The sequence below is a fragment of the Denticeps clupeoides genome, chromosome 5 (genome assembly GCF_900700375.1).
Source record: "Denticeps clupeoides chromosome 5, fDenClu1.1, whole genome shotgun sequence".
Lineage (NCBI taxonomy): Eukaryota > Metazoa > Chordata > Actinopteri > Clupeiformes > Denticipitidae > Denticeps > Denticeps clupeoides.
In genome coordinates, this window is record NC_041711.1 from 24,604,541 (window position 1) to 24,630,586 (window position 26,046).

Below are 26,046 nucleotides of genomic sequence, written 5' to 3' on the forward strand. Positions count from 1 at the left end.
GATCTTCAGCAGAGATTAAATGTGAGCATGTTCCTTTTTATGTCCTTTTCCATGTGTGACATCAAAGGAAGGACTTTGTCAGTGGTGCAGAAGATTGAAAAGTAGTCCATGTTTTGTGTTCTTAATTTTGCACACATGAGTACAGCATGCTCCTAAACACTGGCTGAAATTGTATATACTTAACAGATGACAATTATTTGCACTCTTTGATATGTCAGTGTTGTATTATGTACAATTATGCCAATTCAGATTACGCATCTTTTGTGTGGGGTCTTTCATTTCTTTTTTTTTCAGATGCAAGTGGAACTAGCTAGAGGCATACAGTTATTACAATGAACAAAGCAGATAATTATAATAATATTCATTTTTAACAATGTGCAAAATAATGCTAATGATTATACTGATCATTTTAATATGCTAAATGTTATGTAATTTGTTCCACACTCTTCTACCACAGTAAAGGAAATGGAAAGTGATTGTGTGATATGCAGTCAAAAGTACAACAGAAATAACAGATCAGGAATCACTGCTATAATTATATTTTTCAGGCTGCCAGGTCCAAAACTAAATGGGATCATAGGCACTAGATCATCACATGACAAAAAAAATCATGCCACCCTCTGCCATTACAAATCACACAGGCTAATGTGAGTGTCTGAATACTTCTTTTACATATTAAAATCACCTTTTCTAAATGAAGCTATAAACTGTTCATCAATTAACCTGACAGACATGTCCATAAGAACACATTATTGAATTTACATATGTTGCCCATGCAAATCATTATACAATCAAATTAATCTGGACAATAGCAGAAGTGGCCGTGTTCAGTGGTCATTTTAGAAATTTGAGTATAGAGGCCAAAAGAATAGTTTAGAGTCAAAAGCTGGCTTGGGAAGCAGAGATTTCAGTGACATTTTCCAACACAATCCAGTGATCATTTGCATATGTCTCCCACGGGTGTGTATGAGTGGGTACCCAGACAGGGAGCAGAAAACCGACAAACAACCCAGAGTGGAAGGGATTTCTGGAAAGCTTCCAGGCACGCTGCATTGACATGCACATCACGTTCACCATCTTAGCTGACAAAATGACAGATCCCTTATATTACAGATGAAGTTGGATTCAACTAGTCCCCCAATCCCACCTCCATCCCTGCAACGCTCTCAGTGGCTGTGAATGGTGCTGTAATAAGAACATCCCTGGTCACATTACTGGACAGGCCCCTGCCCATTCTGCTTTTAATTCTGGGTACAGGATTCACATTTATAACATAGACAGAGAGAGCACACAACATCATTTAAGACACACATTTAAAGGCTCAGTTTAACAAATGAAATAATTGATTCTACATAACTGTGTTTGACGGAGGGTCTTAAGGGTACAAATGTAAGAGATGGATTAAATGACAAACTGAAATGTGCAAAATAAATTTTCTCTGTGAAAGCCAGAGACAGACTCCCATAGATTCCGAGTCCCTGACAGAGAGAGGAGGAAAGTGACCTTTGAAAGTTCTACATTTAAATTCTGTAACAAGCTATTGTCAAGACTCCACAAGAATCTCACACAGAAATCCTCAAAAATGAACACTGCGCCTGAAAAGAAGAAGGGAAAAAAAAAAAAAACTCTCAACATGATGTTTGACACATTGCATGGAATTGTGGGTCACAACAGCAGACGGAACTGAGAAGACAGAAGACAAAGCAAGCACCAATTTATCTAAGTTGTTCTGGATAAGTGTGCCTGCATAATGCAGGGAATGAAATGTTAACGTAACTGCAAAAAGATAGGTGGTGGTTACTCCAAAAGAACAATGTAATGCAATGAATAATTATGGTTATTTCTAAAGTGAAAATATAGATGTGTTTTAATATATGGACTACATTTTAATACAACCTTAACAATTCCCTTCCCTACATTAAAATGGGCAAAAATGACTCTGAAAATCACCTGTCACCTGGTCTCCACCAAGGTCAAGCTAACAAGCAGAGGAGCAGAGCAGACCCGATTTTCTGAGCCTTACCCGACAGTGGCACCGCTCCGCTTCTGCCCAAGTGTTTGAAGTTAATTAGAGCTGGTTACTGAACAAGATAAAAATCGTTTGCTCCAGGGGATCAACTCATTAACAACTGTTAACTTCCAAGAGGCGAATGAACTCAGGGGCCATGACTACAATCAATCTCGCCGCACCACTGCAGGCTGAACAAACAAGGGACCACTTGGAAATCAAAGAAAAAACAAAGGAAAGAAAAACATATTCTTATGATGGCATCAAATAATAATTAGACTCTGACCTGTTTACCATCCATTGTATCCAGATAGATAACCATTAAATGTACGACTGACTTATGCACACAAAGACCACTGAAGGATCTCAGACAGATGGCCAGATGACCCTTCCATGACCAAAGCACACATGCTTTTTCCCCTACTTCTTTCCTGTGTCATTCCTCCCCTTTCTTCTCCTCACTTCATCCCCGTCAGGCAGGTTGTGGCAGATCTCACAGTCGCAATAAAAGGCCCGGCACCATATCGATCCTTGTCCATTCAGCAATCACAGCCTGGGCTGCTGCAGTGTGTGAAAAATGAGGAGCAGCCTCTGCTTGACTAGACATATTGGGGGTTGGGGGTTAGGGCCTTTACAAAAAGCTGTACCAAAAAAGAAATATATCTAGGAGAGATGAGCTATTCGGAAAAGCTCTGGCAAACAATGACATCAATTACAGCGAGTTCAACACTAATCATCTTGCTCTACCAGAGAAAGTTGTATAATTTCACCAATTATGGCACATAACAAGAATAATGAAGTCATGTATATATGGTAAAACTGCTGCAATTACAGTCTTTAATTAAAGTGTGGAGAGAGAGGGGATCACGTTTATCACATTTACTTATTTATGATTGTTAATTTAAACTCAGTTAAATTTGTCTGTGTGATATTTTTATTCATATACTTCTTCTCGATATTTCACAGAAAGATTAAATTGGTAACCAAGCAACCACAGCCAGATGCATTTCAAATAAAAAGTATTAGGATGCATCCTGCATCCTTCACAGAGGGAGGAATTGGTTTGATGCACAGTGTTGTCTCACTGAACCTTTACATTTCAAAATCAATGCAATTTGACCTTGAAAAAATTTAATCACTGACATCCACTCTACTTTGGGTTCAAAAACGCATGTCAGAACCCTCAAGTCACTTACACTTGAGTTTATCCCTCCACAGTGATGTTAACCATGTATGACACACCAAGCCATGTCCAGAGAAGCCCAACATCCCATTCCCAAACAACAACTAGAACAAAACCAGACAACAGTTTATAACATTTAAATAAACAACCAAAAACCTCACAATCTATCTGAAAGCTTAATTCTGATTAACCAAAAAAATCTGTTTTAAATCACCTGAAGGGCAGCAAAGTAATTATGTTGCCAGTACAACATGTCTGAGACTAGAATATCATTATCTCTTTTATCAACGACATCATACAACAAAACAATGTATTTAGTACAAAAGGCCATGGTACACTCAGGATAATCCTACGAAGTAATGTGTTCATAATCTTTTGAAGGAGGAAAAAAAATCATAACTACATTTTCTGTACATATTGAAAAGGAGTAAAAATAAAAATGTAAAGTGATTGTCACAGCGGCACAGCACACGATGCACACAGTGAAATTTGTCCTCTGCACTTAACCCATCACCCTGAGTGAGCAGTGGGCAGCCACGACAGGCGCCCGGGGAGCAGTGTGTGGGGGCGGTGCTTTGCTCAGTGGCACCTTGGCGGATCGGGATTCGAACCGGCAACCTTCTGATTACAGGGCCGCTTCCTTAACCGCTAGGCCACCACTGCCCCATGCAGTCACCCAGGCCTGCTGACCTATGAAAATGGTTTTAATTGTCTAATTCTATAAATTATGTTTAATCATTTATTAAACACATGTTATTAAAAATAAATAATTCTGGAACTTGTGTTTCTGTTTTTTTTTTTTTGTTTGTGTGTTTGTTTTTTTATAGAGCCAGGGGAGAGGTTTGGAATATTAATACTCAATGTTTTATAAAGTGACTTTATGAAACCCAGACCCACCATGTATCATTTCACTCAGGAAAATTAACCAATGCTGAGTGTGAAAAAAAACTATTTTAAAGAGACAGAGGTGGAGCGTGAGGGCAGCGCTGCCCAGCAACCCCTCAGCAGTCATCATTAACATGCCCCGGCTTCGTTATTACCTTCCATTCCCCGCAAATTAAATTACTGCTCATCCTAATGCATCGTCGTAAACAGGCTGGATGCTCCTCCAGGTCCCTGCCCACACCAAAGAATTATGCTTCATTAAGAGCACAGTCTTTTCCTGCCCACCTCCCACCAGCCCCTTTCCGCTCCCCAACAATACCGCGACCGCCTGAGCCAGGGTGGCCCCCGATCTCCAAAAGTAATAAATATTGTTTTCTTTCCGGCTTTTATAAATGAGTGATCAAAGACCAGAATAAACCACAGCATGCTTGTTTAAACCCCTCAACTCATTTATTTTGGCATGATTGTCAGCTTCTGCTACTGTTATTGCTGCTTGGCAGCTCCGTTAGGGACCGGCTCGCTTTTAATGCCCAAGCTGTTGGTCCCCAACTGGAAAGAGGGGCTTCGTACAATTCATAGGGCACAATGCACACCTCGCAACCTCACCAAGCTAAAGCTGCTTCAGAGCTGTTCACACCAACATGGGTCTCGATTCTTGAGGAAATGAGGGACACGCCAACACAACATATGGCACACTGCTAACTATTCATGAGCTGGAGAGATGTTCTCCAAAACGACATCTTCGTCATACAAAACTGCACCTGCACTGTTTATATTTGCAAAGAGTTGAGACTATGTGTGGTGAGGTTTCCACAAACCTGGCACATTTTGAGTCCCTGTGAGACAGCCTCTGCCTCCAGAGGAATCCTGTTTGTGGCACTACAATGGAGAATAATTACACCGAATGTAAAACCAGTCAAAACTATCCAGTAACAAATCAGTATCAAATGTATTCAATACTTTATTATCAGGAAAAAAATATTCAACTGAAATGCATTTCTAATTTACAGTTGCTGTTTTTTACCCCCTTCAAAACAGATGCAATTGCAGTCATCTATACTGTAACCTCTGCAATGCACGTGCATTGTACTACCACAAAAATACTGTGATAATTCCTCTCTTCAATGGACTCAAAAAAATAAAAAATAAACAGATACTGAGACAAAAACTCTGTAAAAACTGAAAGAGCCCTTTGAACCTGATTAATAATATATTTTATACATCTTTTACTGCATTTATTCATATTTTTAGCAGAATCATGAACGCATAAGCCACGCTGACTTTAAAAACTTTATAACCTTAGGTGTGATGGTTTGTTGAAATATATTTTCTTTATAATAAACTGAATATGCTCAGGCTTTAATCAAACGTTTGATCTCATATCCCAAAAAAAGCATTAAGCATTGTCTCCTTCCTCTTTTTAGTAATAATAATAAGAATTGGCACATTTCTTAGCATATACTATTTATTTTGAGAAACACTTTTGTTTTCATATTGCTCAGCAATGTTTGGTGTCAAATAACAGGCAAGTAAATCCATCACGGCAATAAGCAATATTTCATACCCAGCAACACTCCATTTTAAACACTCCAGTCAATGTTCAATTAAAAATGTGAGAAGACCCTACTTAAAATACAGTCACATGTGTTAAGAACTATTTGGCACTGCAGTGTATTTGCACATGTCAAATGTATATAGACTGACGTGCAACATAAATGAAGGGTTTAAAAGGAATTAATGTAATCACATTTCTATAAACCTGAAAATAGTTCCAGAATGAACATGTTCCAAAACTCCACAAATGTCTCAAAAACTTTTTCGATTCACACATTTTTTCTTTTATTTATGGTTGTTCAATAAGTTGCTGCTTCAATAGGTTCGAATAGATCTCTGGCTTACTTGGTCCAGACCCATCTGTACCATGGTTCCAACAAAATATCATGAGTTTTGGTAACAAAATTCAAATTTTACTATAATGGGCAGTTTCCCAATAAAATAAAATTGTCCATGCTACAGCTACAGCAAATGGTACGAAGACATGACAAAACACAAGAAGTGTACACTTGTAAAAAGGTGATCCAGAATCAGCTGCTCAGGTTATATTATACTTCGTTACTGCATCTCCTGCAATCCATATTCATATACATTTTGAAACAAAATAGACAAACATTTTTGGTACTGCTTATGTAATGTAAAATAAAATGCTGCACGTAAATCAGAAAACAGAAAAATAAATCATTATTCAGTGAATACCGAATTCCCCCGGTCATTAAGATGGCAGTTTCACATCAGTTGACATAGTTATGTCGTTCAGTAGTCCATCAAATTTTGCTAAAACAATCCTGCTCACTATGCAGCTGTAAAAAAATTTCAGAACATTTGGTGGGAGAGTGTTTTACGCCACTGAAGAAGCAGAGCACTCCATCGCTGCCCCCTAACACATGCATCTGCTTGGCAACAGCCCCTGCTGAATGCAAGAACAGCACCCTCTATAGGCCGGCACAGAGTACGAGCAGCTGCCGCCAGTTGGGCTTCTCAGGTAGCCTGGATTAGCCGTTTTACCCCCCACGCTGTGCCGCCACTGATAACAAACCTCAGACTCTCAAGGCTAACAGTCTAGCATAGAGAATGTCATTTCTTAAGTGCCTGCGTTAGCAAAACACACACACACACAAAAAAAAAAAAATCCCCTTCGTGCTGACGTGAAATTCTTCCCTAAAATTCTTGCCCCAGTTTGGTTACTTTTTAGGCAGGTTCCTGGCTGCAGTAGGTAATGTGTCAGCATTAGACGCCAAATATCGGCCTCCGGAGGCCGAGGGAGTTCTCACTCTGTTGATGTTGCCAGAGTTCCTAAGTATGTTGCTGGGCCAGATGAAAGCACAACAAACCTCCTCACATAGAGGCCTGGTTTCAGAAAGATTAATGCCAACATAGGGGAAAAAGGAACATGGTATAAAAAAATGAAGACCCAGGAAAATATAAAGTGAATTCTTAAGGGATCTTCGTTAAACGGAACAAAACAAAAAAAGGAAAACAGAGTCATATTTCTATCATGCACAAACATCTGCTCGGCCTGAGATTCAGTTTCATCTGTGATGAACAAACAACAAAACAGAAGTACAGACGGCGGGCCTGTGTTCTGCCAGCCTGAGTGTGCGGTCTGAGAGGTGGAGGAGAGATGGGGCGGCGGGTGTGGGGTGGCCGCAGTACCAGGGGGAGCAGGTGCATGGAGGAGCGTGTGACTAGGCGCGAGGCGAGCTGGCAGCTGGCGTGCGAGCCGTGTGCCAGGCTTTGTACCTCCCTCGCTCCCTCATGCTCTCTTTCTCCAGTCTCCTTCTTTTGTCCGGTTCACAGTAGCATGAGTGGCTGGTGGTGTTGCAGTGACAGAAAGGACTTGTGCTCCCTGGGCATGTGGTGGGTGACTACACCACGTGCTCTTATGACTGTGTGTGGTTGTGCAAAATCATATGAATCTCATATGCATCTCCCAACAATTACATAACTGGATACCCCTTAAAAAAACAAAACAATGGATTGATGTCTATGGATGTCCACAGACAAAACAATGTCTTGTCTGACTGTGTTCTGCAGAAGATCGCTCATGTTTATGATGTAGCTTCAGTCTCATTGGCATTTCTTTCTTAGCAATTTCTTTTCCACCTTTATATCAGTCCCAGAACCAACACTCATTTTTATTCACTCATTAGAAATGATGTATTCATCCAGCAAAATTGTCTTGTTGCAAATGCTACACCAAGACTAAGAAAAAAATATTCTCTATATCAGACCATAAAAAACTATTAGCTGTCAAAGGAAACAGACTGCCCCGGTGAAAATATCTTTTTTTCATGACAGTACAAATCATATAAAACATATAAAACAGGACACTCAAAGATGGACGACTGCAATCAGCGAAAGGGCTGAAACTGTCAACATGGCTGTACAAGCAAAACCTGATGGGTAACTAGTCGATCTTCAAATCCACATCTACACACAACTCTGGACAAGTAACAACTTCTGCACAAATAGCAATACTGTTTGTGTGTGTTTTTTTCTCCTTATCCTTGACATTTTTAACATCTTACAAACGTGATACTTCCCACACAACATCAACTTGAACATGGCATTTTGGTATTCACTGTCATATAAGGAGATGGTGATGAACAGGGGAGCACCAATAGTTCTAACTGTAGATGCAGAGTACATAATCTGAAAGTGCGATATTGAGTGTCTAATTGGCTAAACCTAATTAACCAGTGCCACAAAAACATTCTGATGAAATAGCATGCAAATCAATACAAATATATATCTACATTTACAACAAACAGTAAAGTAATGTAAAACACTATCAAAATACAGACCTAAACACACACGAGATATTATGAAAGACTTCTTTTATGACTTTTATGAAGAAATAAGTTCATGAAATTGAATGGATGGAAACGATACGGCTTTAATGATGCTCTACACCATGATATATAAATTCACTCTACAGACCAAACTGTTTCTCTGTGTGTCAAACATGCTGTATGAAGTAAGCATAACAGAAAAGATTAAACTTGTTAGCATAAGACATGTTTTAACTTCAGAATTGGGAAAGTATGTAAAATGTATAAGGCAATGCTCTCAACGGGACTTTCACAGGGTAGGTGCTGTCCACACCATGACCACCACTACCATTTTAGCAAAACCAAAAACACAGACAAGCCCACAACCACTTTCACTACATCTCCTCCATTTAACCTCTGCCTCCTAGGCACTAAGACGATTTCACCTTCACATGTGCCCCCGTTGATGGCTGGAAAAATATAATCAAAATGCAAAACAGCCAACCGCTTTAATCTGGCAGTTTTTATGCAAATGAACTTGTGTTTTGGGCCCTCCCCGTGGAGACAAGAGGAGTGCTGCAGTCCGAACCCTGCTCTGAATTTACAAGGGAAAACGGGCTGAAAGTAAAGCTGTGTATTGAGTATGAAAAAAAGAGAGAGCGAGTGTAATCAAATTACCCCGGTGTGAATTAAGGGCATGAGGGGGATTTGAATACTCAGAGCAGCTGTCGTGCGGTAACCGGGTGGATACGACTGGGAGAGATTTTACCCCCCGCCCCTTCCCTTTATCCTTTTTTTTTTCCACTGTGATGAGGCCCACCATGGGGACTGACCATATGAGAAAGAAAGGTTGAAGTCACATAAAGTCCACGACAGATGACCCCTCTTCCCCATCACACTGAGGTATTCAGATTTCAAATGTGGCCTGCATGTTCACTTTTGTTTTTTTTACCTAAATAAATATATTATATGCCAGTAAAACTGTCCATGTGAACCTCCGGCTTCTACTTACCCAAAACCTTTCTTTGTATTTTGTATAAATTTCTTTAACCCCTTTTATCTGATCCAGTTATGTATAAAATGTACTAACATGCACACAAAGCACATTCTTATCAGGATCTGTGTTGCCAAAACAGCAACCATTCTGAGAGGCAGGAAGAAGCACGTTCCAACGTCAGCGATAATAATTTGGGATTTGCCAACACTCCTCAGGGCTATTACAGAGATAACTGCAACATGATGGCATTCTGGGCCTGACTACTGCTAGTTCTGCTCTGCAAGATGCTGGAATTGTTTATTTATGCTGAGCCTGATCTCAGCCTGCTGTCTCTATAACAGCATGTGGAATCTGAACGTGAGAAAATTACAGAGTCACGACAGCCTTCAGGTACCTGTCGTAACTTGCAGATGCTTTCAGCCCCTCTCTCAGACAAGGAGATAACTTTATAGACTGTCATTTAACAGCAAAATTATTATTATTAATTTTCACTTGGCCTGCTTAGTGCAGCAAAAAACAATTGAGTAACATCTTGCATTAACCAGGTTCTTCAACCACACAGTCCAGTGTGACTCCACACATCAATCATACTTCTTCACACAGAATAATACTGTATAACTTACAACCCTAACTTACAACATGGCAGCAGAAGAGGAAAACTACTGAAAAACAAGGAGCACCACTGAGCAGGAATGTAAAACGAATGTCTTTACAGAGAAGAACCTCAAGCTTTTAAGTTCCCAGGGGCAAGGGCATATTGTAGAATCAGAAAATCACATTCATAAAATGGTTGTGTAAGAGGCAACTGTATGGTGATGTGGTTCACACAACTCTGTTCCCTCCACAAGACCTCTGGATGTATCTGGAAACAAGACTGTTGCAACAGATCCATTCCTCTAAAATATACACCACCAGTCAAAACTTACTCTGTGGTGGTTATGGAGACTAAGATGGAATCATTTGCAGAATTCAATGCAAGAAACATATTTAGTATTTTTGTAGCAGGAGTATGTGAAGTATGTTTGATAAATCATTTTCCCCCCCAGAATTGCCTCTTTTTACCTTCTGGTCTGCTTTGTTCACTTTTGTCATCATCAAAAGCCACTTCATGAGAGGCTCATTAGTGAATGATAAGAAAGTGTTCAGCATAGGCCTTCAGGTCTGTTTGATACATCCCCATTTTAGAACTTAAGATGGTTGAGAAAAGCCTAAATGCTGCTATTATGGAATATTTTGAACTCGCATACGAATTCAGCACCTACACACAGACACAAGCACTATTCTTGGGCACATCTTGCTGCTGGAAATGTACATGCCACACATACTGGAGGAACCAATTAGCGACCATGGAGAGAGGAATGTTCGATATACACTGCTGGAAAAAAATTAAGGGAATAATTAAACACAATGCAACTCCAAGTCAATCACACTTCTGTGAAATCAAACCGTCCACTTAAGAAGCAACACTGATTGACAATCAATTTCACATGCTGTTGTGCAAATGGAATAGACAACAGGTGGAAATTACAGGTAATTAGCAAGACATCCCCATGTGTCTGCTCAAACGGTCAGAAACAGACTCCATGAAAGTGGTATGAGGGCCCGACGTCCACAGGTGGGGGTTGTGCTTGCACCGTGCAGCATGTTTGGCATTTGCCAGAGAACACCAAGATTGGCAAATTTGCCACTGGCGCCCTGTGCTCTTCACCGATGAAAGCAGGTTCACACTGAGCACATGTGACAGACGTGACAGAGTCTGGATAAGCTGTGGAGAATGTTCTGCTGCCTGCAACATCCTCCAGCAGGACCGGTTTGGCAGTGGGTCAGTGATGGTGTAGAGTGGCATTTCTTCGGGGGGGGCCACACAGCTCTCCTATGGACTGGCCCGCCTGTTCCACAGACCTGAATCCTATTGAGCACATCTGGGACATCATGTCTCGCTCCATCCACCAAAGCGCGTTGCACAACAGTCTGACCAGGAGTTGCAGGAAGCTTTAGTCCAGGTCTCAGAGGAGATCCCTCACGAGACCATCCACCACCTCATCAGGAGCATGTCCAGGCATTGTAGGGAGGACATACAGGCCACACACACTACTGAGCCTCATTTGGACTTGTTTTTCCACTTTAATTTTGAGTGTTACTACAAATCCAGCCCATCCATGTGTTGATAAATGTTATTTCCAACAACAATTTTTGTGTTTTTTTTAGTTGTCGGCATATTCAACTATGTAAAGAATATGTATTTAATAAGTATTTATAAGAATATTTCATTAATTTGAGCAGTGTATATGTACAGGAATGTATAAGATGATGATGCTTTAGTGGAGCAAGAGAACATAGAAGATGCCACATACGGCTTTAAAGAATGGGCATTAAGGAGGACTCTCTCAACTGCCTCTTCCCTTGTGATTTGGCAAGTGATGGCAGTCTCAGGTCCATGACTGAAAGGGTTTTTGCAATTGATACCATTGAATTAAGATTGCCCGTTATAATCTTTTTGAGTATTTTGTTAGTAACGAATAAGGTCATCCTCTATGTCACTGTCACAACAAAATCTCAAATTATGAGAAAGTTCAGATATGAGTTGTATTTCCCATAACAACTCAAATTCCAAACATGTATGACCTTACTTGATAGAGTTCCTGAAGTGGTCCTCAGCTGGATTCTTCACTGTACAACTGTTCAGCAGCCAAAGATCTGCCTCGGCTGGGTCATCTGAAAAAAACAAAGACAGGCAGACAGACTGAAACAATGAAACTACATATTTAGCAATGCATTAAAGCATCCCCATTAAAATTCAAATTTTATATCCACATTGTCTACACATGTAACAGCTGTGACTTGATATTCAGAATGAGAAGGACAGCAAAGGCCAATTAACTAAATGAAAAAACAGAAATATCAGATGTCACACAAATGGATGTCATCAACTGATATGCACAGCAGTTCCCATCTACCGTACTACATAAATGAAAAATATTATTATAAAATTTTTAAAGGTCTCCTATTGTGAATTTTTTTTTGCTTTTATACAGGTCTTAGTGGACCCCTTACACTGTAATTCAGCCATGGTGTAGAATTACAGCCACTTTTAGCAAGTCACACAATGGGATTTAGATTTAAATGCTAATGAGGAGGAAAGAGTCAGGACGAGGTGGAGACCGGTCTATAGAAGTGAGCAGGCATTCGCGGAAATTACGTCATCATGGGGCAGTGGTGGCCTAGTGGTTAAGGAAGTGGCCACATAATCAGAGGGCTGCCGGTTCGAATTCCGATCCGCCATGGTGCCGCTGAGGTGCCACTGAGCAAAGTACCATCCCACACACTGCTCCCCGGGTGCCTGTCATGGCTGCTCACTGCTCACCAAGGCTGATGACACTTTTTGTTGTGCGCACCATGTGCTCTGCTGCAGTGTTTCACAATGACAATTCCTTTACTTTCACCAACACCATTCTCAAACCACAATGTTTGGAAGCCGTGTCAGAGTTTTTCAAGATAATTACAGAACAAATTAACCCGCCCAGAGTCTCAAACTAAACTAAACAAAAAATTGTGTGCTCAATTTTACATCCAATCACCGAACAACTGCAATGCTTTGCACGTTTTCAAGCAATTATGGTAAATTCCGTTTCTTTATAGGTGAGTGGTGGGAAATCAAATGTGAAAAAACGTGAAGTGATTGTCAGTCATGACAAGCCCTTAATTTTCTGGGCGGTCAAAGCATGAGAAATGGGAGGTAAACTTTCCCCTTATGACACCATATGGGGACAAATTCCACATCCAACCATTTGAGCTGCCACTCTCTGAACGGCGAAGCAGAATGGCCAAAGCACTCTTTACACCGATCACCATTTCTAGCCACTGCAGGACCACAGATAGGCTACGGGAACTAGTAATAATGTTTAAAAAAATCTCACAAAGTGAAATTTTCATGATAGACCTTTAAATGATTACAACCTTTAACAGACCTTTAAATGATTCAAACAGCTTCCTGAAGTTAACAGAGCAACAAACTGTAGAGACTGTTGTTATAATGGGATTAGTACTATGCTGGGCATCAACACTTCTGTTAATAAACACACACAGTCTACACTGAAAAGCTGAAGGAGGATGTCTTGAAAGTACAGAAACAACATGTGGTGTCTGACCTCACAGGACAGTTTGGTGGTAATAATTAGACAGTACAGTTTAACAAATATCTAGTACCACGTCAAATTCAGAGCTGCAACTCAGCGGTAAATAATGCGTTTCCACGGAGACCATAATTTTTTCTGTGTCTCTGTGCCCTTCTCCGGCGCTTTACCCCCCACTGCACCCACCTCCCTGAGTGAGGCGAGACACACCAGCCTCAGCTGGGCCTCGAGGGGATTCCACTGCTTTCTACACCACACACTACTCAAGATGTCACACTGGGTAATAAACACACGCACAAACACACACACACACAGACAGAGTAGTGAGATAGGACACAAACACTAACACATAAAGCACAGTCCCCTGCCACTTCCACAATGGTGAACTAGATACTTCACTTGCTATCTGTTAAAGTGGCTCACTGAAGCATACACAGGTTGCATTCAACAAATGCAGAGAAGGTTGAGAAGTCAGGTTTGTGCACGCACGCGCGCACACACACACACACACACACACACACACACACAACATACTGAGGCAAAATGGGTAACATAGCTTTAATGTGGCAAGTGACTTCTCAGCGCTAGGATCATCACAATGTAAATACAATGTATTTAATAAGTGGAAAATGAGAATATATTGATGGATTCAAAGAGCAGAGTTCTTCAACACATGGTTTTCAATTTTTTCCAGCCTTTTTCCACCTCTAAGTCAGACCTCAGAAACTTCCCGGAATCTGCTGAAATAGAATTTGGCTTCAAGGTCCAGAATAGAAGAAACCTGCTTTAGAAATCAATACAAAATGAATGATGCACCTTATGCTTTGACCATGGCTGTGGTTTCCCGTGTCCATAAACCATGCATATTACTGAATTATTGAGTGAAAATTATGTAAAATCACATGATGTGGATTTTAGTCACCATATTACAAACCAAATTAGCCTCTATGGGTGATTTTGGGGCTTTTTTTATGCAACCCAAAAGACCCAACTTGTATTCCTGCTTTTGTGGTAAACAGCAGTTTTACACAGGTTTACACCATAAAAGCTGTTCCAGGAAAAAAAAAAATCATACAGGAGTCCTGAGTCAGCCAAAGTTACTCAGAACACTTCCGCCCCCTTCAGAGGACTGTTTACACTGTGTCCCAGCCACAAGTGTCCTCTCACCGCTGTTAAAAACCTGAAGTCGTAAACAGAGCATATCCACACAAGGGGGAAAACGGTCAATTAAGATCATTGTTAAACCAACCGGAGAAGAAACACGTGGCCTCATAAAAAAACCAGTGGTGATGCAAGTGCTAGTAAAGAGCCGATCGAATTCTGAGTCACTAATTACTGGCTCATGGCAAGCGACCCTGTTTTCTTTTATTCTATTCTGAAATAGGAACATGTACTTTCCTGGAACATTGCAGGAGAGGTTTTTTAAAGGTCCGTATGGGTACGTTTCATCCTGCGCAATAAGCAAGGACGCAGAGTGTTCTAATGAGGTCGATAACGCGAAGGCCATTAGGCCAAGTGTCCGTGGGACGAAAACCCCAACACTGATGGGAGTATGGTGCCCTCACGGCCACACAGGCTGTACAGTTCACATCAACCATTTACTTACTCTCATGTTACAGATCCATTGTGTGGGATCGGTGGCTCCAGGGACTAAATGGCACTGCTGTCTCACCGCCTGCCGCCGCCATAACCTGAGGCCCGGTTGGAAAATCCAACCACCGCGCTCTTTCAGTGACAACACACACTACCTCTAATGAGGTAGTTTCTGTTTTCTGCCGAGGTTAACATGCTCTGTCAGGGTTTTGTGTAAACACACACAAAATCTCCTGACAACTTCAAAGTTGTGGATTTCCCCTCAGCTCAGCTGCTCTGTTTGCACTCATCCCATGTGGAATTACAGTATATCCCAATCCACTGAGCACACGCTCACACACACACACACATATTAAACACACAGAAACAACTGACACAATTGAGGTCAACATGATGCTTATCCCTGATAAAGAAAAAAAAAATGCAGAAAAAATCTGCACGACTCCTGACAGATGTCTGAAGCAACCTGCCAATGGATCAGACATTAGCTTAATCAGCACCCCAACGTTATTTTTGTTCACTGCTGTTGTCAAACGTTACTATTAATGACCGGTGAGACCATATGCTTTGGATGAAATTGGGAATGCTGCCAGAGACGAAACGGAGAGGAACCCACACTGCAGACACTTGGCACTCAGAAATCAACATAATTCCCTGGGAAAAGACGCGCACAGCTCCAGGAGCAGAGTTCTTTCTGCTTAAAGTCACAACCAGAAGCCTTCAAGGATCGTGTGTTCCATTCATAATCGTTGGGGAGTGGTGTGACTCCTCCGGATGAGTTAAATGTGATTGAAATGTTGGGTCAGAGAATTAAAAGCACTTTACAAGCCCATGACTGCTACTTTTCCCAGAAACCTCTGCACAAAATGCACTTCCCCCTAATTGCTCACTAAAACAAACAAAAAAAATCACCACTGTCTAATCGGAAAGAACCCCAGCAGTGGTAAAAACTGGAACGGGAGCTTTAGGGTAAGATATAAGCACCTGCTTGGCCCAATGTCTCACACAATGTTATCTCCAATACAAAGACAGTTCAGTCAGAGGCTTTCCTGTTTTCTGGGGCCCGCAGTCATGGCCCCGAGGTGAGTGAGTGTTTGTTTTAGTGCGGCTGTTTGTTTGGAAGAGGGGAAAAACGCAGCATGAGGAGGAGAGTGGAGCCGAGCCGCCACCCAGCCTGAGGGAATGGGAGACAGGGAGAGAAAGAGGGGCAGGAGCCATGGGAACTGGTAACGACTGAGGCAGGGAGGTTAGGGCAGGGTGAACAAGCTGAAGGGGTGCACCGCAGACAGGCTTGGAGAAAGCCAGGGCGGATTTAGCGTTCTGGATCACGGGTCTGGAAAACAGGACGTGCAAACAGATGTGTTTGGCAGCTGATGGTTTGGAGCGGGTGGCATTCCTAAGACTTCTCTCAGATTAGTCCTGTCCATCTAAACAGGACACAATGAAAAGACTAATGACAGCGCAATACATATATATGATCACTTTGGTACCAGCGTACCCTAAATGCGCAAAAAAAGCTGCAGACATTCAAAAAGTCAGAGGTTATGCAAAACACAAATATAAGATAATGCACTGCAACCTGACTGAGTCACGTTTTAGGAGCCAATAGGAGACAGACTGGAGACAGGGGGATAAAGCAGACAGGAGGGCAATGTGAGGTGAGATGGTGACTCGTCGTGGCAGGAATGTGAGGGTATGGTAACACAGCGCTGTTGTTCCTCAGCGTGCACTGGCCTGTGTGCTCCTTCCCAGTAATAAGTAGAGCACTGTAGGAACAAGGGCTATCCCACAAGTCAAAAGGCGCCACATCTATCAGTCACAGAGAGCATGAAGAAATAAGCATTTAAATAACACATTTTACAGCATTTGGCACCCTTATCCAGTGTGTTAAGATCTAAGATCTCAATCACTGACAGTCCCTCATTCGGTTCACTAACTCAGTACCCCCTTCTTTTTTATTATACATAAGAGCCATATTCAATCCAAGTATTTCCATTTTTTTTTCATTCCACCACCTAGCAGCCACAACGGAGGAACATAGATGAATACTCTCTTAGAGTATATACTCTCAGACAGAAATCACTTATCTACTCACTTATCATTGTATATGTAACACAAAAAAGGTCTATTTCCATTCATAAATATATATCACTGGTCATGTGTAACTGTATTGCCAGCTCCACCTCAGTGAATGGTGGATGTTACTCTCATAGTTAACTTCATAAATGGTTCAATTTTCTGCACAAGTTAGTCATTTAAATACATAATATATACTTAAGATAAATCTATAATCCTAAATCAGACACGTCTAATCCCCAATGCTCACAAATAAACTCCCACCAGCAATAAGGAAAAAGCTTTAGCTTTACTGTAAATATTTTGATAAACTTCATATCGCCCAGTTTATGTACAATAAGCTGCTTAAAAACACTACCTGAAGCGTCCAACTTAAATAAACCTATTATAGCAGGTGCTGCAAGAAAGAGAGGGGTGGGGGTTGGGTTGTGGGTCGCGCAAGCAAAGGTCAACAGAAATGAGACAAAAGAAGATAGAAGATAAGACCAAATAAAGTGGCGAAAATCTAATCATTTTGCAAACAAATTAAGTCAGGACTTTCCCAGCATTAATCTATCTGCAGCAACTATGGAGTCTAAAACTTCCACAAGGTCCTGAGGTCAGGACTGCCACACTGCCACACAGGGTGTGGCCACACAGGGTGAAAGGAGAAGTCTGTCTGTTATTGTGGCAAAACTTGGAGGCCTTGCAAACGTGTCACTACACTTCAGGGCAAGTACTGGAGGTAGAGACCATTAAATAACATAATACCATTTAAATTAAGACCAGACCATATACAATGATTGGCAGAGTGGGATCAGCAACCTATATCAGCCATCTGCTGCTAACCATAGAAATCAAACAAGCTATTTCAAATGTGTTATAAGAGCAACTGGTCTAGGCATCCCTCACATTTAAAACTGTTTAATGTAAAATACATTCATTTACATCTGTTTCAAAGCAAGGAAAGCAGCAAGTTAAGGTGAATGCTCACAGGACTGTGTGCAAATCGAAGTGAGGGAAGCTTATTTAAAATGAATCAGTAGCATTATGAAAAAGGGACAGCCTGGTGGGTCATGGTAGTATGAGGTAGTAAGGTAGGTCCAATCCCTAAACCTCTGTTTCACGGCTCAGTTCAGCTGACTTCTTCAAAAACGCCCAGAGGCAGCAGCACAGCGCCCCAGCACTCGTACGCACGAACTCTTCAGGCTTCACTACTCTTATTTAATTGCAGAGCGAAAAGCAGAGGGAAAAGAAACCCATGTATACATTTCAAGCCCCTGTAAACCGCAGGGTTCATTCGGTGCGCCTAAAGAATGCAACCTGCAACCATACAGGCTGTCAGAGTCCATCACCGTTGTTTAGCCTTCAAGACATGTTTGGAAGGAAAGTTTCTGGTGCCATGTGTTTACACTGCATGGAGATAGCAAAGACTAACAATTATGTATAGCATTTGCCTTTAAAATGCAGCAGCTGAATAAAAAAGAAACATCAAAATCAGGTCACAGGCGCAGCCATTATGAAAAATGTTATCAGGACTGGGGTTAAACATCTGTAATGTACTGTATATGTCTGCAGAGTGTCCACATGCCTAAAATAACAGGAAAGAGCAAAGGAGGACAACTCTGTCTAGAGGAAAAATGTGTGTGTGGAAGGGGAGAAAAAAAAAAAAAAAAAAGCAGCAGGCTGCTTTCTAAAGCCAAAACACACGTCGAGACGTGTAGGCAAATCACTGGGTCAAACCCCAGCAGCGGGACACACTGGCCATTATCTGCAGCCAGATATGTTTGCGGTCAGCCAGGAACATAAACCTGTGTGCCGCACTCCCACGCGCAGCAGGCCTCTGCTTCGCTGCTGCTGGAGACGGCAGCCGCGAGTCCGCATGCCACCCCCACCCCGCCGACAGCGGAATTAGCACTAATTCGAAGCCGTTTTGCCTGAGGTGCACTGCTCTCTCTCCCCGTACCGTCTGGCTGCGGTGACCATAAACCTATCATATCAGCTGTCAGCGCAGAAGCCTCCCCCAGGACATTCCTGGCAAAAAGACACACTCACAACACAGGAAAATGGGAGAACGAGACCGACCCTGGCCAAGGCATGCAAGCTATTTGCAACAGTTTTTTTATTCAGACAATACAACATAGAGATTGCTTATTGCGACCTGCATTCGATTTCGAAGGGTTAACAATATTGAAGGGGTGTTCGAGGTCCGGGTTCGCCTGACTTCATACAAACAGACGGCACACATCGCTCTAGCTCTGGTAAGACTACGAACATTTTAAAGTTCAAAGACTTAGCAAAACAGAAGGGTCATTGTTTTTGTCCACTGGTGTGGAGAATCTCATGGCCGCCCACCAAATCTCTTTAAGCTAATGACTTTATTTTGAGAGCTTTTATGAGACTACAAAGCTGAGTGAATGGTTTCTTTTCAGGAGTCCTGCTTCAAGTCCAGTGGTGTTTAATTGACCCTGATGTCAGTGTATTACAATGTGAGAACTTGTTCATTACAGACATAATGGCTGTTTCTGTTGTCAGAGGGCACTTATGGTCATGCCACGTGCGTCACTGGGTCACTCAATAAGATGTTCAGGTAATGCTTGGTTGAGACGAACATTGGATAAATTCCAGAAATCTCCCGAAAAATGATTTCATATTTAGGATCATGATGCCTCTAGTTGCCTCCTGAAGCCCAAACATGCTAATTAAGTGAAAGACCTCAGGTTCCCCATGGCCTATAAATAGTTAGACCATTCAGGATTTTTTATTGTGATCTTTTATGAAACTTAAATGACAGCAATTAAAACTTGTGTTTGATGACTAGTAAATATTTAGATGTTTGTAATGCTGCCTAGTCTCTGACGCTCGAAGTGCAAATTTGTTTATTGGCGGCAGATTAAAGCAAACAATCATTATTTCACCACTTTTATTTTCAGGAAATTAAAAGCACAAAAATACCACATTTATTAAAACAACTGAAGGCAAAATGGCTGAAGAAACAGTTTGAAATGCGAAGAGGACCTCTGACATCTTCTGACAGTATTTGACATTCTCTCAGCAAACAGCTGAAGCAGGAGAGCTCCCGGTCCAGAGCAGGAGTTGGTAAATAATGAAATTCGGACTGCGCATCAAGGCGCCACGGCGCAGTTATTGAACTTGTATCAATCTAAATCAAAGTGTCAGAGTTTGGGGAGGCAGAACCGGCTGTGACACCGCTCTGAGAGATTACACACCGAGCCGCCAGAACCAGTCCGCGCTCCTGACTCTTCGCGTTTAAACAAACAATCGAAATGAAAGGAGAAAGGTGTTATATTACTCTGCAACTTTTCTTTTTTTTGGAGGGGGAGGACGGCAGTAAAAAGAGGGGTGGGGGGTGTTGACGAGAAGTGACACAAACCAGCAAGATTAATACTTCAATTTTGCCAAGATCTCCTGCTGACAGCTCACGCGATGAGAAATGGAGTCAGAAAAATGAATAAATAACTAAATAAATATGTGGAATAAACGTATTCAGGGTGAGTGGAGTCAATGACTTGCTGTCAAGCACAAAGTGAGGCAGGACACGCCGCCGGCGCAGTGACCATGCCACAGCACAGCTCTCGGTGCCACTCTGCCTCACTTCTGTCATTTTCTTCCACCACCTGTTAATACCGTGCCTTTCACTGGCAGACGCCCAGGCATTTTACCCTCCTCCAGGAATACTTCCATTACAGCAGCCAGCAGCCATGCAGAAACAGCCAAATCAGAAAGCCTAATTATCAATCCAGTCCAAGTAAAGGAGCAGATCCAGCAGGAGAGAGAGGAAAATGAAAAGGCGCGAGAGAAAAAAAACAAAAAAAACATGAGGCTGTAGTGATGGTGGCCTCCTGCTGGCAACTGCCATCATCTCTGAACGTCTTCAAAATGAACCTGACTGCAGACAGCGCTCTCTGTGGTAATTGTGCTCATTTAAATTCTTTGGCGAGGGAGAGTGGCAGTGCTCACAAGACAGAATCTGCATTTTTATGACCTGGGCCCTGTCGCTTGGCTCAGCGCAGAAATGTCCGTTCAGGCAAACATCTGAAGATTTGCCTGTACACAGCCGAGTCCCACTTACTCCACGTGATGGGGGAAAAAAACATGTCAACTAGGGTTGCACAAATCATTGATTTCAAATCGAAATCATGATTTGAAACAATGCAATTTGCAAAAAAAACTAAGCATGTTAAACAGAACGCTTCTGAGCTATCAGTCACAGGACATGCTCATCTGAAACCAGTCATACTGACCAATCAGAAGTGTCCCAAGGTGACTGCATACATGCAAACAAACAAATACATGAAATGCAGGGAATGTTAAATTTATGGGGCAAAAACCTCTTGGAAATAATTAATTTAATTAATGAATATTTCTAGGTACATCTGATCACCCTGCAATGCTCACAATGCTGCCAGCATGTCTAATCTGAACCTGCAATATATTTTCTCTCATTGACCAATATTTGTTTTAATTGATTTCGGTTTCGATTGCTAGTTTGAGTGCATCTTTACAGAAACATGAAAAAAATGGAGAGAAGCCCTAAATTTAATTAACATATAAAGTAAAATACAAAATACGAATATAAAATCAGTTTACCAGCATATAAAGCAAAATAACCTTTACCATATTCAGCACAATTTGTCTGTTGTACCATAAGGGCCATAAACAAACACCTGTCACACAACTGAATCTTTATTTCAACAATTTTTCAACATCAGCTTCTAAGGATTCATACATTTTTGGCACTGTAACCTGCACTGTAACCTAGATAAAGAAACTATGCGATTTTCCCCAATATTAATCCTATATCATTACACACTCATGAAACTAATATAATAATATACTAATAATATTGATATATTGCACAGAATTCAATCATTTCTATAAGCAACTCTAACAAATAATGCATTGCATTGAACTTGATCATTGAATAGATAAGGGTCTTTGACCAATAAGCTTTCAGAGAAAGAAATAACTGAAAATACATTTTCAAAATTAAATTCCATCCTTAAAAGGAAGGCTACAGCTTGCACAATAACACAACTGGCACATGGCAAAGGCAACAGGCCCTATGTGAGTGTGTATGTGTGTGTGTGTACGTGGTGTACAGGTGCACGGTTCCACAAAAGTGGTCTCTGTGGTTTCAGGGACACAAGGATGCTCACTCCATCTCCCTGAGCTCCAGTGCCCTGGGACCACCTAGCGTAGCAAAAGATGGATGCTGTTTACGTCTAACACACACACACACACACACACACACACACACACACACACACACTCACACATCGAGAGAGAGAGCAGCTGCGAACAGGAGGGAGTCAAGGGGGTCTCTTATGCAGTAAGGGACAAGGACCATGTTTTTGCTACGGATGCAAACCTCCCATTGCTTGCCCCAATTTCCACACATAAACGCCTGTAAACGGATGGTACTTGTTATAGGGGCAATCGGTAAAGAGTCGAGGGAGAAGAGATACCCTCCACGCCGCCGCACTTTTTAACTCGTTTTGCGCGCTATGGGAGCACTCTCGATAACCAGAACAGGCAGCGTGAAGGGAGCCTAGTGGGATCTCTCACAACCCAAATGGCAACATGAAGTATTTTCACCATTGCAGTCCAGGCGTGTGTCTGCTCATGTAATAGAGGTGAAGCTCTCAAAATGTACAACTATTTCAGCAACAAGGGAGAGGACACCTCAGGCTCCATGAGTGACAATTTAAATTCTGTTTAAAGTGCGCTATAGGTGTCCTTTAAAAGTTTTGACAAAGGAGAAGTTAGGTGTGTGAGAAAACTAAAATATTCCCAAATTTAGTTAGCCCCAGAAACTTGGCACACTTCAAAAAGAGAACCTTGCATGGTTCATCATAAGGTAAAGGCTGTGCAGAGAAAATACAGCTTGAAGCAGAGTAGAGCTGCTAGATGTTGAGATATTTTGAGCTTTTCTTTCAGGAGAATTTGTTGAATGATACTCATAGCACCCTGATCCCCTGGTATAAATGCATCCTTCCCACCCATTAAATAACTAGCAAAACACCAAGAGCCAGCATTTTGGTGCTATATATTTGTCATTCTAGCCTAGTTCTAATCACGAAAAGAAAAAAACCCTAAAAACTACAGTTTCAATCTTGCTCTTGGAGAAACATACGAAGCGTATTTTCTAAACGGAGTCCTGATTTAGCAGGGCACATTAGCTGAAAATAAGGAAAAAGACAAAGCCTGCCCCATGAAGTCCGCATTACATAAAGAGGTCACACAGGGGAGAGATGAAGTGACTACCAGGTATGTGTTTGCCCTCTCAGACGTCTTTAAAATTCATGAATTTCCGCAGATGGGAGCCATAATTTACTGCAAATAATAAAAAGGGATTAAAGTTGTACTTTATCAATGCTCTTTGTCCCTGGTTTGATTGCGAGTCAGATGACAGTATTACTCCCCTGGCGTCTTGGTGGCAGGCCACAGGCCCATCTTGATCGCCGCCCAGCCTTCATTTGTTTACGTGATCTACGGCCGCTGGTGTCCTGTGAAACCTTTTGCATAAATCAGCGGTGTAGGTGAGGGGATGTACACATATGGGCCCTTGATCCCAGACTGCGTCGCTCATAAATTGACAGGGACAGTCAGCCCTGTGTATTAACTCTGGACAGAGGGGGCAGTGAATGATGAAAAGGAACATGTGGGGAGGGGGGAACTTTCATCTCAACAACCTATATTGATCTCATCTGGGTTTTGCTATATGTATGCTAAGGACCAAAGACGATGTGTCACCTTAGCCCCATCCGTTCACAGCAGAACGGGCAGGTGTGGGTTCGCGCTCAGAATTCACACATTCAGACAGCACGAAGCCAAGGTGACACATCGCAGGATGAGAGCACCGGCGCTGTGCCGTGACCTATGCTAAGACTGGAGTTACAATATTGCTCTTCTGCCAGTGTAATTTCCTCGTCTGCAGTTGCTCTTCACACTCTGCATTAAACTGACACAGCTGAGGTTTAACCATTGTCCTTACTGGTGAAGAGCGTTCCGTCCATCATAATGAAGACAAAACTTTTTCCAAAGTCATGAGTGAGTAAATAAAAAGATAAAATTTAGTAACGATGCGCAAATAACCCTGGACGTCTGAAGGTAGTGACTTAATGATAAATGTTCCTGAGCAGAAGAGAGTGCATTTCAAGGAACAATATGCTCTCAGCAGAATACAAAATGTTCAGACAAAATCTGCCAAAGCTTCTGACAGCAGGCGTCATGATAACTGAAGTCAGGGCTGACCTTCAGATGCGTTTTCTGATATGTAGAAATATTCAATAAGGGCTTTAACAAAAACAAAGCATGTCTTCATTTTGAGTGAGTATGTACGTTCATTTCAACTTAATTTATTTTTGCATCTGGGTGGTGTAAGAGGAGTTAAAAGTAAGTATACAAGTGAAAGCAAGATTAAAGACAATGCCAGGAACACAGGTGATTGCCTGAACTTGCATTTTGAACAGCATGGTTGAGGGCAAACCACACATCCTCGATGCTGCATCTGTTCGTCAAACCACAATTTTCCAGAGTGGTTGTCATGTTGGTAGGATCCACCGCTTGGTATAGGCAAAAATTACAGAAGTCAAAAGGCCAGGTAATGATGTTATAACAGCTTGGCACAGGAACACTCTCAATTTCTGAACCGGCTGTTTTGTGATAAACAGGTGGGGGATATGCAGGTTCTATCAGATGCATCTTATCAGAGAGGACACACGTTACTTAACGCTCAGCTATATGCAGCTATTCAGTGAGCCTCCAAGGCCCATCTCATCTGTAACACATGGAAACTTCTCCAACAGGAGGTCAATACGTAATAATATTTACACTCTCATAAGTCATTTTCATGATTTCCATCATTTTCACATTGTGTATTGATTTATAGTCATACATATTCATTTCTTTGTTTTGTCTCCACTACCCCTCTCAAGTCAGTCGACACCAGCCCACCTCCAGCTTGGCAGCTGGACGGTTCGGCAGGCATGCCCATGCGTTCTGGTCTCCCTGTCTGGGCACCTCATGAAAAATGAAGACAAGACTGGAGTGTCTGTGGTGAGAGCCCCAGCAGAGAAGTGCCCCAGGGTCGCTCAGCGGGTCCCTCATACTACTGAGGGAGTGTGACCCACTTTCCCCTCCCCTCCCACTCTTCCACCGCCCCGAGCCCTCATCCCTCATGCCGCTCCAGAGCTCAGCCCATGACCTTGGAAGAGGCAGAGCAGGTTATGGAGAACGGGGGTGGGGGGTGCGCGACTGCTGCAGATGCATTCATCTGTGCAAGTCTCTGCACTTATCGGGGGCATGCTGCAGAACTTATAATATGGAAAATGTTAAATGTCATGACCCATAATTCTCCATGGATAGAGTGACAGATGTGTTGCACGTTTCTTTTCTCTCTTATTATTTTCTCCATCACCACGTCCGATCATGAGAGATTAAGTAGCCCGGTGAAAAGCGCTGGGTCAGGCAATCAAGAGTCCTCCTCAGCCCACAGCCCATAATAAGCTTTAATTAACATATTTCAGCAGTTCAATGGTGCCTAAAACTAGGTCATTAATGAGACTTAAGTCTTTAAAATAATAAATATTGACTCAGACAAATGACAGCCAGAGTGTCAAGGCCTTGGCTCTCGCTTGGGCCCCATGATAGCATGGCTCAGGGAGAGATAATCGGTGAAGTGAAGCACTCTTCAGCACTGACTTAAAACAAAAGAGCGAAAGCTGCCAAAGCTGCTCTCTCTGCAGGTCAACACTGCAGACATGTTTAGTAAAAAGGCTAGGCAATAAAAAAGGTATCAATAATCAAAGATGTATCAATAATGTGAGACAAACTATAAT

At 41.9% G+C, this 26,046-nt stretch overlaps 1 protein-coding gene across 1 annotated transcript in view; it reads right to left on the reverse strand.

Moving 5' to 3' along the window:
• The window catches only part of cdkal1 (CDK5 regulatory subunit associated protein 1-like 1), a 224,192-nt gene that overhangs the window by 170,514 nt on the left and 27,632 nt on the right, over window positions 1-26,046 (reverse strand). Inside the window, exon 4 of the mRNA XM_028980453.1 lies at window positions 12,032-12,116. Within this exon, the coding sequence (XP_028836286.1) occupies window positions 12,032-12,116 (85 nt within the window). The remainder of the gene's footprint in view (window positions 1-12,031; window positions 12,117-26,046) is intronic.